General features: G+C 40.2%; 1 protein-coding gene across 5 annotated transcripts in view; it reads right to left on the bottom strand.

Annotated features, from left to right (window-relative positions):
• DNAH11 (dynein axonemal heavy chain 11) overlaps positions 1–16,289 on the bottom strand; it is a 149,272-nt gene that overhangs the window by 122,382 nt on the left and 10,601 nt on the right. For all 5 annotated transcript variants that reach the window (XM_053409651.1, XM_053409647.1, XM_053409649.1 and 2 more), the window contains 4 exons: positions 14,736–14,947; positions 12,154–12,387; positions 5,061–5,228; positions 1,344–1,460 (listed from right to left, as the gene is read on the bottom strand). In XM_053409651.1, coding sequence (XP_053265626.1) covers positions 1,344–1,460; positions 5,061–5,228; positions 12,154–12,387; positions 14,736–14,947 — 731 coding nt within the window. The remainder of the gene's footprint in view (positions 1–1,343; positions 1,461–5,060; positions 5,229–12,153; positions 12,388–14,735; positions 14,948–16,289) is intronic.

Raw genomic sequence — 16,289 nt, 5'->3', positions numbered from 1 at the left:
TTGGGGACTCAGATTTAAGATAATGGGGGGAGATGGCACAGAGTTGTTGAGCTTTTGGCGGCGGGGGGGGGGGGTTTAACCAGGGGGAATTGCCGAAAATCACCCACCCACATGTGTCGCAAAATCCGCCTCCCGTCTGTCCCCTCACGGGGAGAAGCTGCCAATCGCCCGCCCAATTGCCGCAGCATAAACCAATCAACACCAGCCATTGACACAGCAACAAATAACACGCCCAATAAATAACAGCCACAGCAGCTGCCAATCAAACGTCTACCCTATGCACTACCCATGTATAAGACGATCCCTGCTTTTTAAGCAAAATTTTTAAAGAAAATAAACTTGTCTTATACACAAAAAAGTTCGGTAATTACAATTATACATAACAGTTATTCCAAGTGAAAGCATGTTTTAGTGGCATAGGGAAGCAGATATTATATATATATATATATTCCAAGAATTGCCTTCTTATGTTGCATTTAAATACAGGCAGTAACTCTATAATATTCTGACCATTCCACACCAAATTTCTGCCTTAACGTTAACATTAAATATGCTGTTTGCAAATACTATTCTTCTTATAGCCGTAGACTAAATAAGCTAAACATAGTGCATGCTTGCCTTTAAAAAATTCTGACATATAAAATCAATACCAGAAAAGGTTACTTTTCTTTTGAAGAGTACAAAGTGTCTGGCAGTGCCTGATGACCAAATTATGCAAGATGCCAAGAATCAAACGGGAGCTACTAAATTATCTCAGTTCTCAGTTTAACTCATGTGAGTTGAATTTATTACTGTTGATGTATTGCCTGAATCTCAAGAGCAGGTGTGAATAATTAAATTTGGGCTCCTCAAACAGCTGCCTCCTACACCCCTGCAATGGTAAACCTCAGCATAGTCGATTGAAATTAAAAAGCTGTTTCATAAGGTTCAAAAGCGAAAGGTAAAAAAGTCCCAATGTACATTACACAAGATTCTCCTAAAGCAACTCTTTCAATCCCAGTCAGGTTTAAGCGTATCTACTGACATATTCACAAATACGCTTTATGACAATTCATGGGCCGAAATGCATGCAAAGTTACCACACATTGAGGCTCTAATCCTAAACCCACTTACCTGTGAGTTAGTCCCAGTGAATTCAGCAGGGCTTACATCTGAATAGACCTATAAAAGATTGCACTGCCCGCCCTGTATTAAAATACTGGTAGTTTTCCACTGAATTTTTATACCCTACATAGTAACTCGCACATTCCACCCACAAACTGATATTGCAATTACTGTAATGGCTCTAAATAGTGGCAACAGATTGAAGCAACATTTTCATTGCTAAGCCCTTCATAACTGACCTTAAGTGCTGATTCCAAACCTGAACAATCAAGGAATCCCACACAAAAAATTGATCCAAGGCGTCTTTCAAACTCCAGAGTCTTGTGTTTAAAATCCACATAGTCTTCTTCAAATTCCTGTGGAATACAAATTTACAACCAGTTAGATTTTAAAGGAAATCTTTTTTAAAATGTATTGTAAGATGTAGGACATAAGCAACAAAACTGGGCCTGCTTATGGAGACCACTCAAGCCAAAGATGAAGTGAATAACTATGAAATGTGCAGTGAAATATATATTTTTTACCATTGAACTGATTTAAAATCATCGTCTGAAGTTCCTTGAAGTAAATTATCCTATCATACAGCCAAATCCTAGCACCACCAGCTAGTCTTATTATCCCCCAACAAACATGGATAGGATAACAGCTGTAGTGGATTCCAGATAAAGGCCGGATAAAGTTGTTTACTAGGTCCATTTGCAGAAGTGATAGTACAATCAACACTCCAAAGAGCACAAATGAAAAGCTCAAAATCTTAAATACTTCATAATTAACAAGGCCAGGACCATGTCCAATGGGACTTTATGGGATTTAACATTTGCTAGACGGTGTCCAAGCAGATTAATCTGGATTGGTGTCAACTAACAACGGTCCCCACCTGTCTTATCTCAAGTTAGTATTCTAGCAAGTTTTAACAAGCCTTACAGTTCTCTTTTTTTGTTACTTTATCGTGCAGTACTAACCAACAATACCTGCTGTTCAAATACACTACCGTATACGTCAACAGAGTAAGCAATGACTCAAACTCTTAGATGCCATTTAGCACAGTTTTATTTACTGTATATAGACTTTGCTACATAAACAGTAACTTTGAAAAACCCTCCGTATTCTATATGCTTTTTGTAAAGCAGCAGCAGCAACCAAGTGCTTTTGATCACAACAGTAATTTCTGTGTGATTATAGAATGTAATGCAATGAAATATTTCACTGCAATATTGTTAACTATTGTTTAGTTTGGTCTCCAAGTGATCGAGCTTGCAATCCGGCTCAAAGGCTGTTCAAGTCTCATTTACTTCAGTGAGAGCTAGTTACCTAACTCTATGCACAAGTGCACCCAAATAGCTGCACCTGAAACACTCCACACATGCGAGAAGGGCATGGAGCACAGATCACAACTCTTTGTTGAAAACTGAGTTATCTAGGACAACAGATCAAATAAAAAATGTAGGTTGGAATTGCTATTTCCTCAAACATATCCTGGTTCACACATCCCATCAAACCATAGTGCAGGCTGCTGAAATCGTGGGCAGTTTGGTTCTGCCCCACTCCTGTGACACTGCCAGGAATAAGCCATGGTCTAGCTTGTTGTGTTGTCAGGAAGCTAGCTTGGCTATTGTGGTTCGAGGACCCGACCCCCGCGAAGTGAAATGAAGACACAAGGACAAGTGATATAAGGTTGATGGGCTAGAAAAGGCCACAACTTTATTGATTACAGCAATGAAAAGGTATTGGCTTAGGCATTGGATCGAAACAAGTGGGTTTATTCACCAGTAGGTGGAGCCTGTTGATGCTAATCCAACTATAGGCTCACCCCTGCTGTCACCGAGGGTCGTGCCTCCCGCCAAGCAGGCATCGGACAGAATACACGACCGCCAGATTCCTTTAACGGAATACCCCTAAAAATTGAAGGCATAGGTGCGCGATGGGACGACGATGAGGAATGAGGCCAGGGAGAGGCTGGCACTGCAGCAAAAGGCTGGTTGGGTGGCCATCGGGGGGACGTGAGCGCCAGCCAGGTGAGCTGGAGGCAGGGGGCAACGCCCCCTGCTGGGCGGTGCTCGGGCTCCCGCCCACAACCACTCCCCTCTCTTTCAGGGAGGAGAGTCTTTCCAGGAATTTGAATCCTTACCGGCATGCTGCCTCCTCCACTTCCCACCCGCACCTTGCCAAACTCGTAACACTATGTACATAGGATCAAGCTATTTAGGTTTGATTCTCTGCCTGAAACCTGTAGCTAGTTTGCCATGGATTTAATTGCTGAGAGAACCACCACAATATCAGATGACTTAAGCAATCATCTTCAAAAAAATGCATACGGCTCCCTCCTCGAACAGCACCACTTCAAAATGCAGGTGTGATAAACAACGTATCTGAATGCTTTTCTCCTGCCCCAAACCCAACTTGAAAGAACAACATTTCCCTTGTCAAGGAAAGAAATATTCTTATTTCACTTTTTCCTAGTTTATTCACTCCAAAACCGAAAGAAAAACGGTTCCTGATAATGTGAATGAAAACAAATGTACAGTGATGACAAGAAAAGCATAACTGGTTCTTAGCTTTACTCTTTCATTTCATCAATATCGAAGCTGCACAGATAAATAAGGTTTCTTTTATCTGCAGCCACCTTCACACTTGTATAATATGCTTGAGCGACTATTAAGCTAAAAAGTCAACCAGCTCCAAACCAGAATTGTTTGAAAACTTTCTGTATTGCACATCAGTCCTGAGCAGCATAAAACACGTGAATGTGTTTGATGTTTTCCAAGGAACCATATATTAATTTTAAACAGCATTCAGTGAAATAAAATTGACAGGTATTGCTCAGGTACAATACAAAACCTATTTCAAACATTCATTAACAGAGGGCAGAGTAAAAATTTCAAAATATGAAATATGGATAAGGAGCTTAAACTTGGTACCCTATAGTCAAAACTGACATTCGAATTACCAAGAACACACACTTGAGGAAGAAAACAGCATAAAGTTACTGAAAACTTTTATGGAATCATAGAGTTGGAAAAGACCACGAGGGTCATTTATTCCAACCCCCTGCAATACAGGAATCTTTTGCCCAATATGGGGCTTGAACATAAAACCTGAGATTAAGAGCCTCAAGCTTAATTGAATACATGCCTCAAGTCTGAACAATTTATTCTCACTGAGAACATTCTTAGATCAGGCTCTAAATTTGTTAATTTCTTCTCTACGTTGTGCTTCCCTTCCAGACACTAAGTTTGCAAGTCACAGTAAGACAGGGGTGGGAAATCTTTCTCCCAAGAGCTGTTATTTCCTTCTGCAGGTCATATACCCATGATAGATGGTTCCAGAGGCAAAAGTGGTCAGAGAAACAAATGCAAAATCTCCATCCAGGCAAGCAAGAAGTATAAGAATTCAAGGACACATTCCAGCCAGGCCAAGACAAACAGTGCAAACAAGGGCTGGCAAGGGGAGCACCATGGTTCAGGGCCTGAGGAGTCTCAAGGGCCAGAGAGCCCTGAGGGGCTGCATTTGGCTCCCAGCACTGAGGTTCCCCATCCTTGTGGCAAGCTATATAACATGGATTATAATGCATGTGCAAATTGCACCAACTTTTCTCAACAGAGCTAGGAGCAAACAAAACGCGATCCTTGGCTTAGCATTTTGGTGGGATTGTGGTCAGCTTTGCTCCAAACCTCAATGATTGGTGAGACAGAAACAAACCTAGACCTATCATGGCTTGTTTCGGTGAAAGAAACAATGATTACAACAACTGGATGTAACTCTAAGCCAGGGATCATGGGATGTCACCTCTGAAAGCTAGTAGGGAGAAGCAATCCAGGTACGATTCACTCATGCATGATAAGGAATGGCTTATGGGCTTACCATGATGCACATGCGTTGCCACTGTATAGTCTTGCAATTTCTTTAGGATTAAAAACAACACCACCCAAATGCAAATGTGAAAAATGCTATATTACCACATTGTTGTAATCTAAGGGATCATATGTCTGCTCTTTAAAAATGTTGCAGGACTTCATGAATTCTTCATTCAACTTGCAGATTTGGTCATTCAAAATTTTCCCCTTGATTCCACCAAACTCCAGTTTCTCCAGCTTCTCGAACTCAAGCGTAGTAACAAAAATATCCTAAAACAATAAACATTATAAGTAACCACAATTCCTGCCACAATGAAAAAATGATTTTGTGTGTTTGTGTGTCGCTCTACAACCCTGCATTCCACATTTAACTTAGAATGAAAAGCATGTAGCATACGCATAGACACACACAAACACACACACACACACTTACCAAGTGAAGTGGGGAAAGAAAAGAACCCCATAGCTAGAAACTAGAGGTTTCTTTCACAAAGATGTTTATCCACAAAGAAACTCTTGGAGAATGTTGGGCAGAGGTGATTTATTGGGGGTTGATTTTTTTTGGACTTCTTGGTTGTGTGTTTTCCTCCTCCCCTTCTGCATTAGAATATGGGGGTCTTTCTACCAATACAGCAGTGGCATCCCTACTCCCTTCCCCATGTAAATGGCGCATAGGATTGCTCTGTGAACATGTTTAAATATGAAGCATTGATAAGTTTGCAGAGAGAGAGAGAGAAAATAAACTGAAGGGAGGGAGGAAAAACATTGAGGAAGAGCTTTGTAACTCTAAATGCATCAGGGTTGGGGGGTTTTAAGAACAAAAGCAATCTTCTACGTCACCTTTGGTACCCATTTCATGTCTTTCTTTGCCATTGGCTTAGTGCATCTCCCTGGGCGACATAAATTATGATTACATTCATCATATCTATGTTCACACTGCAATTCTATTCCTGTCTAATCAGAAGTAAGTCTCATTGATTTTAGTTGGACTTACTCTCTGGTAAACATGGGGCGAGAGCCTTCTTCGCCCAGTCATTCAAACAAAAAGAGAGGTGTGGTAATATATATAAAAGAAAAGCATGATCCAAAATTAATTTTTAAGGAGGATGAGGGAAGAATATTGATTGTACAAATTGGGTTTCAAGGGGGAAAATGGCTGATTGTGGGGATCTATGCACCAAACGATAAGAAAGTTGAATTTTATACAAAGTTGAATGAAATAATGTTAGAGTATTTAGATCAGAAATTGATACTACTGGGAGATTTCAATGGAGTGGTGGTACCGGATTTAGACAGATTAACAAAGAGGCGAAATACATATGAAGGTAAACTGCCGAAGGCCTTCTTTGATATGGCCAATACATTGGGAGTAATTGATATCTGGAGATTAAGGAATCCAACAGTAAGACAATTTTCATTTCACTCTGAACCAAACCAAAGCTTCAGCAGAATAGATCAGATCTGGGTTTCTAAGATTCTAACACCGAGAGTAACTAGAGTTGAAATCCTCCCCAAAACCCTATCAGATCATAATCCGCTATATATGGAATTAAAAGGAAAGGACCCCTCTACACATAGATGGAGAATGAATGAGAGCTTATTTAATGTCCAGAGAGTAGTGGAAACTGCAAAAGAGACAATAACAGATTATTTTAAATGGAATCTAAACAAAGAAACACCAATTGAAATAGTCTGGGACGCGAGCAAAGCGGTAATAAGGGGTTTCCTGATTCAAAAAAACAGCTTCCAGAAAAGAGGGAGAGAGAAGAAGAAAGAAGAGATCCTATCCCAGCTCATGGAGAACGAAAAACAGCTTATAACAAAACCTAAAGATGAAATAATAAAACGAAATATAAAAATGTTGCAGTCTCAGTTCTCCATGGTGGTGGGACAGGAGATCGAATGGAAAATAAAAGCCATGAGACAAAAAAATTTCGAGTCGGCCAACAAAGTTGGGAGATTCCTGGCGTGGCAAATAAAAGCAAGACAAAAACAGATCACAATTTGTAAAATAAAAGATGGAGATAAAATGATTGAGGACCCGAAAGAAATTAGAAAAGTATTTCAGAGATTCTATAGAGATCTTTATAGGAAAGATAAAGAAGACAATAAGAGAATAGAAAAGTATATCCATGACCATAAATTGCATCAAATCTCAGAAGAAGAAGAAAGAATGCTTAACCAGGAGATAACAGAACAAGAGGTCATAAAGGCAATAAAAAGAATGAAAATAGGGAAGGCCCCAGGACCGAACGGTATCTCAGCAAAGTATTATAAAACACTATCGCAATACCTGACACCTGTTCTAAGTGAAGTAATGAATAAAGTCTTAAGAGAAGGAAGGATGCCAAACACTTGGAAAGAAGCCTATATCACACTGATCCCGAAGAAAGAGGTGGATATATTAGATGTAAAAAATTTCAGACCAATTTCGTTATTGAATAACGACTATAAGCTATTTGCGGATATACTAGCGAATAGACTAAAAATGGTGTTAAATAAGGTGATACACAAGGACCAAACAGGCTTTCTGCCGGGGAGGCATCTAAGGGACAACGTAAGAAACCTGATAGATATAATTGAATACCTTGAAGTCAGAAATGAGAAACAGGCAGTATTAATGTTCATAGACGCGGAAAAAGCATTCGATAATGTTTCTTGGCATTTCATGAAAGAAAACTTAAAAGTATTAGGAATTGGTGAAAATTTTTTGAGAGGTATTGACACTATTTATTCGGACCAAAAAGCAAAGTTAATAATTAATAACAACATATCAGATAATTTTGAGATAACTAAAGGTACTAGGCTGGGATGTCCTTTGTCTCCCTTGCTATTTATTACAGTCCTAGAGGTCTTGAACAAGAGGCTAAGAGAATCATCAGAAGTCAGAGGCATTAAGGTGGGACGAAAAGAATTTAAGTTAAGAGCCTTTGCAGATGATCTAGTCTTAACGTTGGAAGAACCAAGACAAAGTGTGAAAGAGGCAATAAAAAGAATGGAAGAGTTTGGGAAGGTATCAGGGTTTAAACTCAACAAAAACAAGACAAAAATGCTAGCAAAAAATCTGAAGAAAGAAGAGATGGAAGAATTACAAGTAGACTCAGGAATCGCAATAGCTAACAAAATAAAATATTTAGGAATTTGGATGACAACAAAAAATATAAACCTGTACAAGGACAACTATGAGGTGGTATGGAAAGAAATTAAGAAAGATATGGACATATGGAGCAGACTAAAATTGTCATTATTAGGAAGAATCTCTGTGATAAAAATGACTATACTACCTAGACTGTTATTTTCATTTCAAGCAATACCAGTGGTAAAAGGGATAAGACAAGGATTGGCAAAAAAAATTAGCGAAATTTGTCTGGCAGGGGAAAAGGCCAAGAATAAAAATGAAGATACTAGTAGATAAGAAAGAAAGAGGAGGTTTTGATTTACCAGACCTGACTTTATATTATGAAGCTTCGTGCCTGGTATGGTTAAAAGATTGGCTGACTTTAGAAAATACTGACCTATTAGATCTAGAGGGCCATGACAATAGATACGGTTGGCATTCGTACCTATGGTACAACAAAGTAAAGGTACATAAAGGTTTTCTAAACCATGTGATCAGGAAATCTTTATATGAAGTATGGGATCGGAATAAAAACCTACTGGAAAGAAAGACACTGTGGTGGATATCACCAATTGAGGTGCTGACAACAAAAAAAGTAAACATGGAAGGGGAAAGAGTAACATATGAGGATATTACTAGAAAAACAGACCAAGGGATAAAGCTCAAACCATATGACCAAATTGAAAAGATGTTAACAGGGTGGCTGCAATACCACCAGATCAGTGACTTATTAAAGGAAGATAAAAAGAGAAATGGGTTCGAAGACAAAAAATCGAAATTCCAAATCGAGTTAATAGACTGTAAAGATAAAATTTTATCAAGAATGTATAGCTTATTGCTAGAATGGTATACAAAAGACGAAGAAGTAAAGGAATCAATGATAAAATGGGCAATTGATAATGGGCATAACATTGAATTGGATGCGTGGAAAAGATTATGGAAGGAGGGTTTGAGATTTACAGGATGCATGGCTTTAAAGAAAAACTTGCTAAAAATGATGTATAGATGGCATTTGACGCCAGTAAAATTAGCTAAAATGTATAGGAAAAAAGATAGAAAATGTTGGAAATGTAAAAAGGCAGATGGCGACTATTTCCATATGTGGTGGACCTGCGATAAGGTAAAAAAATTTGGGAATCAATTTATAATGAACTCAAAAAAATATTTAGATATACTTTCCCCAAAAGACCGGAAGCGTGTCTATTAGGCTTAATAGGAACAGAAATTAAAATAGAAGATCAAAATTTGTTCATGTATGCTACAGCTGCCGCGAGGACCCTTCTGGCCCAAAGATGGAAAGTACAAGATATACCAACTATTCAGGAGTGGCAGGCGAAGTTGACAGAATATGCAGAACTTGCTAAACTGTCAGGGAGGATCCGGGACCAGGGAGATCAAAGATACCAAAATAACTGGAGTAAATTTATTGAATATTTAAAGAAGAATTGTAAAGAGGTCAAGACACTAGCAGGATTGACATAACACCTCCAATGTATAATAGTACTAATATGAGAATGATGTGCGTGATGGAAAGAGGATAAATATACCAGTTGTGGGGAGGGAGGGGGGTCGCGGCTCGGCAGAGTCAAAGGGAATGTATGGTGCTATTACAATTTGTTGGAAAAGAATATGTAAGGAAAACAATAAAAATTCACTCGGGAAAAAAAAAACATGGGGCGAGAGCCTTCTTCGCCCAGACAGTCATTCTCAAGATTTCAGGGGTGGTGGTGGGAGGTAGGCAAGGGGGAACCAAAGTGGCTGGGGCAAAATTGGGTAGAGGAGCAGATGTAATTGTACAACATCTTACATTCCAGGCACGCAAAGGTCAGTTTTCTACACATGCACACCTTTAAATCCTCCACCTGGGCAAGCCAACGACAGCATAAAAGTTAAAGGATACATTCCAGCCACCTGAAAGCAGCTCAGGAGAGTCCAAGAGTAGGACTGGTAAGAAGTGTGTCATGGGAAGTATCCTGAGTGCCAGACAGACCTCTCTCCCCAGGCCTGAGGCTCTTCACCCCTTGTGTGCAGGGCTGCTGCCTCAGTTTAATAAGCCTAGATCTTATATACACCTAACCAGAGCAAGCCCTATTTAATTCAGTGAGATACAATGCCTTCTTTGCCTCAGTCTTCTCCGATAAAGAAAACAATGGCCGACCTGAAGAATTTGGAGCAAATGATTCAGCAGAGGAAACACAGCCCAGAATAACTAAGGAGATAGTACAAGAATACTTGGCTAGTTTAGATGTATTCAAGTCTCCAGGGCCAGATGAACTGCATCCAAGAGTATTAAAAGAACTGGCAGATGTGATTTCAGAACCACTGGCAGTCATCTTTGAGAATTCCTGGAGAACAGGCGAAGTCCCGGCAGACTGGAGGAGGGCAAATGTTGTCCCTATTTTCAAAAAGGGGAAAAGAGAGGACCCAAATAATTACCGCCCAGTCAGTCTGACATCAATACCAGGGAAGATTCTGGAGCAGATCATTAAGCAAACAGTCTGTGAGCACCTGGAAAGGAATGCTGTGATCACCAATAGTCAGCATGGATTTCTGAAAAATAAGTCATGTCAGACTAACCTGATCTCGTTTTTTGACAGAATTACAAGCCTGGTAGATGAAGGGAACACAGTGGATGTAGCCTACCTTGATTTCAGCAAGGCATTTGACAAGGTGCCCCATGATATTCTTGTAAAGAAGCTGGTAAAATGCGGTCTTGACTATGCTACCACTCAGTGGATTTGTAACTGGCTGACTGACCGAACCCAAAGGGTGCTCATCAATGGTTCCTCTTCATCCTGGAGAAGAGTGACTAGTGGGGTGCCACAGGGTTCTGTCTTGGGCCCGGTCTTATTCAACATCTTTATCAACGACTTGGATGATGGACTCAAGGGCATCCTGATCAAATTTGCAGATGACACCAAACTGGGAGGGGTGGCTAACACCCCAGAGGACAGGAACACACTTCAAAACGACCTTGACAGATTAGAGAACTGGGCCAAAACAAACAAGATGAATTTTAACAGGGAGAAATGTAAAGTATTGCACTTGGGCAAAAAAAATGAGAGGCACAAATACAAGATGGGTGACACCTGGCTTGAGAGCACTACATGTGAAAAGGATCTAGGAGTCTTGGTTGACCACAAACTTGACATGAGCCAACAGTGTGACGCGGCAGCTAAAAAAGCCAATGCAATTCTGGGCTGCATCAATAGGAGTATAGCATCTAGATCAAGGGAAGTAATAGTGCCACTGTATTCTGCTCTGGTCAGACCTCACCTGGAGTACTGTGTCCAGTTCTGGGCACCACAGTTCAAGAAGGACATTGACAAACTGGAACGTGTCCAGAGGAGGGCAACCAAAATGGTCAAAGGCCTGGAAACGATGCCTTATGAGGAACGGCTAAGGGAGCTGGGCATGTTTAGCCTGGAGAAGAGGAGGTTAAGGGGTGATATGATAGCCATGTTCAAATATATAAAAGGATGTCACATAGAGGAGGGAGAAAGGTTGTTTTCTGCTGCTCCAGAGAAGCGGACACGGAGCAATGGATCCAAACTACAAGAAAGAAGATTCCACCTACACATTAGGAAGAACTTCCTGACAGTAAGAGCTGTTCGACAGTGGAATTTGCTGCCAAGGAGTGTGGTGGAGTCTCCTTCTTTGGAGGTCTTTAAGCAGAGGCTTGACAACCATATGTCAGGAGTGCTCTGATGGTGTTTCCTGCTTGGCAGGGGGTTGGACTCGATGGCCCTTGTGGTCTCTTCCAACTCTATGATTCTATGATTCTATGATTCTATGATTTCTAAGTATACATAAACAGGGCAAACAACAGAACAATATTACTGCAAAGAGCACGCTGCTTTTCTGCTATTAGTTTAATGTGAAGTTCCAATTGGAAAAGCTTTTAGGGGAGACTGATTCTATCCTAAACTAAAAGCTAATCATTAATTTCTCTATATATGGCACTACCAACGTGTGTAAAGGAACATCTTCACTTAAAAGAAGCAGCAGTAGATTTTCCTATGTAGTTTACTCTTAACTGTAATATTGGTAGATATGATAGTAGTTGGTAAGAATTACCTCTATTTTTTCCAAGCGGTTTAGAAACATATTGAACCTAAGGAAGACCATATTTGGCCGAAAATCCCATGGTTTAACCTCTTCACTGTTAGCGAAATAGGTTGCAATTTTTTCCCTTTGGCTAAAAAAGTTATCCTTAAAACTTCTTAAAGTATGAAGAGCCTCTTGCACTTGTTCCAAAGTTTCTTCTGTTTCTCTTTTCATAATATCTTCTGGTGAAAGGTATGATATAGCCTACAGAGAGGAAGTAATAACATTTTTAAAATGTACCACCAATAAATGAAAACTAAGAGCCACTGGCAGGAAGGCAGTGCCATTGCAGTATTTTAAAAGACAGTATGTTTGCAGCAACACACAGCTATATAAATGAAGGTGAAGTCTGTTGACATCACTTAGCAAAAAAAGTCAAACAAATTCTGCATTTTTTCAAAACCTTCATGTCTACTCCAAGTAGTAGATATATGCTTCTTACATACATAAGCTCAACTGTGAACATCTTTTCACTGCGAGTGTATTGCATGGCAAGCAGAATTTCATTGGAGGTTAATCATGCAACCATATTATAATTAGCTTGCTACAGTTTTTCACAGTATGTGCCATGACTAGCTTACAGCATAACCAACAACCAGCTTTTTTTGGGAGGGGGGACTCCTCTAACTAGTGAACTACCCACGGTTGTGACAGATAGAGTGGGGTCTATGAAGACAGTCAAGTACAGAGAGGGGGGGAAAGTATTTGATCCCCTGCTAAATTTGCCCGTTTGCCCTCTGATGAAGAAATGACCAGTCTTGCGGAGAGGTGCGCGAAGCCCGGGTGCGCTCTTCAGCGGGTCCCAGGCTTCGGAATGCAGGCAGCTCCGCGCAGCCGTCGGGAGCCCAGCGCGACTTCGCTTAACTGTACCCCTCTCGCTCTCCAGGCTTCAGCGAAAGCCTGCATTCACCCCATAGGACGTACACACATTTCCCCTTCATTTTTGGAGGGAAAAAAGTGTGTCCTATAGGGTGAAAAATACGGTATTTTATCCCTTTGCAAAAGATGACTTAGTACTTGGTGGCAAAACACTTGTTGGCAATTACAGAGGTAAGACGCTTCTTATAGGTGGCCACCAGGTTTGCACACATCTCAGGAGGTATTTTGTCCCACTCCTCTTTGCAGGTCCTCCCCAAGTCAGTAAGATTTCGAGGCTGATGTGTAGCTACTTGAACCTTCAGTTCCCTCCACATATTTTTGATGGGTTTAAGGTCTGGAGACTGGCTAGGCCACTCCAGGACCTTAATGTGCTTCTTCTTGAGCCATTCCTTTGTTGCCTTGGCTGTGTGTTTTGGGACACTGTCATGCTGGAATACCCATCCTCGACCCATTTTCAATGCCCTGAGCTAAGGGAAGGAGGTGCTCACCCAAGATTTGACCATAAATGGTCCCGCCCATCGTCCCTTCAATGCGGTGAAAGTGTCCTGTCCCCTTAGCAGAAAAACACCCCCAAAGTATAATATGTCCCCCTCCATGTTTGACGGTGGGGATGGTGTTCTTGGGGTCCTAAGCAGCATTCCTCCTTCTCCAAACATGGCAAGGGGGTTTTCCTGTTGCTATTCTGTCTCTCACAGCTACAATAAACCTTCCGTTAAAATTATGGTCATTTCTTTGTCAGAGGGCAAATGGGCAAATTTAGCAGGGTATCAAATACTTTCCCCCCCTCACTGTATATTGCACATGTACAATGCATCTCAATGGGCTTTGTTCACAGACAGACATTCTCTTTTCTGTTCTGATGGAGTCTCTGCCAGCAGACACCAGGCTGCCCACAATCTGGAGTTTAAGTTCTGCAACCACCCAATCTATATAGTCCCTACGCTTGCTGCTTTCCCCAAGAGAGATAGAAGCTAGGGTACTGGCATGGAAAAAGCAGAAAAACTGCATCCACTGAAACAGTCGATGCACCAAGAGATTTTGTTTACAGATCAGAGTTAAGAGTTCTGTTAAGTTATTGGAATTGCCTCTTTTACAATTAGGGCAATTTATCGATGTCAGACTATGAAGTAACCTAGCAGTAAACCGATTCACTAATAAATCCCCTGTGGTCTTGAACTTAGCAGATATTGCCATTACAGTTTTGCTATCTGATAAGCAATTTCCATTAACAATATATTAAAAATGGATGTTGTACACAGCTGACAACATGAAAAACAGTTTGTAAAAAGCTATGTGATCTTTAAAGAATGCCGCCTCTTTGTCAGACAAACAGCGTATTGTATTTTTAATAGAGAGCACATAAAACAGCAGAATTTATGACTATAATTATTTGTGTGTTATATAGCTTTAGTTGTAAAAACAGTATCTTGGGACTTTGGAAAATTCACGATAAATACTTTGGGAGATGGGAGCTAAAAAATAACTAACACCAGATAAATTTATACTCTCTTGTCTAAACAATTCTCCTGTATTGATTGAGTCTTATTGACTAAGGCTGAAATGCTATGCACATTTCCCTGGGAGAAAAACACACTGAAATCTATAAAACTACTCCTGAGTAGGCATTTATGCTTTTCATGCTTATCTAGTTTTCTATTCACACCTTGTACTACCTGGCTAATGAGAAGATTGCAGAATTCCTGCAGCAGAGATATGATTCTTGCTGGCGTATTGTAAAACTTGGAGTGACTCCAGATCAGACAGATGGTGTGGAACAAAGGGGGAATTAAAATATGTATCTTTGGAAATTCTGTATCTTGAAGATGCTGAATATGTCTTTGCAGAGGTCGCAAGTAAAGCTCAATATCCTGGGCTTCAATGAGTGCTGAGAAGAAGAAAAAAGAATCAAGTATAGTAAATGGCGGTGAGTCGGAGATAAAAACACTTTGAGAGTTTCTACAAAAAGGACATAAAAGACAATCCCTGTGCCTACAATAAAGCCTGCTGAATCTCCCAACAGTGTGGCAGCATGGTGTTTAGGATAAATTTGAATGCTTTACTCCAATTCACGCATTTTGTTTCTGTGACATTCCTCTTTGCAAAGTAGAAAAGCAAGCATAGCCATCCACCATTCAGCTGACCTCACATATGAAGCAGCAGCATTCCACATGAACTCTTGAACATTCTCCTGCTCGAGGCTAGGGCCTGAACCAATGGGTTCAAGTTACAAGAAAAGAGATTTCAACTCAACCTCAGGAAGAACCTTTCTGGCAGTAAGAGCTGTTCAACAGTGGAACGGACTCCCTTGGAATGTGGTGGGCTCTCCATTGGAGGTTTTTAAGGAGAGGTTGAGCAGCCATTTGTCATGGTTGCTTTAGCCGAGATCCCTAATAGGGCATCAGAAGGAACACCTATTTCATATATGAAGTCATTTTTATAGTGGAAGAAAAGGGGATACACTCACCGCTCAACCACAAAGTGCCTAAACTAGGCATAAGCACTCCTAGTCACTAGAGACTCCAGTGACAAGTTTCTTTAGGGGGAGTGCAACCTCTCCCAGAACAGGCTGTGTACCTAATTCTTGAACAGATGAACCAACCAATCACTGAATACTAGAATGCCATACTAGTTATCACAGACTACCAAGTCTCCTTTCAGCTACTCTCAGTTTAGGAGGGAAGTGATAATCTATTCCGATCTAGGGGATTTTTAAAAAATGAAAGTGAAGCACTGCTTTCCTGTGTCACCTTTAATGGCCAACACTTTCCAAAATCTGTGAAGAAATTCTAGCTGCTTTAATGAATTTTGGCCAACATGCAAGAGAATGATTTCTCCTGGTGGCTGTTTACACACAAGATTAACTTTCAAATTCAAATTTTGATACTTTCCTCCAAAGTGTAAAAGAAAGAATATTCACCCGCCTAGCAAGGACCATGCAAGCTTAATCACTTACTGAACTCTTTGTACATTTGGGATAAAGTGCCCTATAAAAATAATGAGATTACATTGACATTTCATTTGATCAATATGAAAACAAAATAGTAAAACATGACCAACTGGGTAATACACAAACTTTAACTGTTTTATGTTAGAAGTAAAACTACCTAGTAACAGTTTTACCGCATGGAACAGTCTCTAAATAATGTTTACAAAACACTCTGTGTTAATCTAATTGTTTAAACATTTTATCTTGCTTTATATGGAAGTAAAAATATCCAAATTTTATA

This window comes from Podarcis raffonei, chromosome 12 (assembly GCF_027172205.1).
Source record: "Podarcis raffonei isolate rPodRaf1 chromosome 12, rPodRaf1.pri, whole genome shotgun sequence".
Lineage (NCBI taxonomy): Eukaryota > Metazoa > Chordata > Lepidosauria > Squamata > Lacertidae > Podarcis > Podarcis raffonei.
Note: the sequence above shows the minus strand (reverse complement) of the source record. Positions and strands in the feature narration are given on the sequence as shown.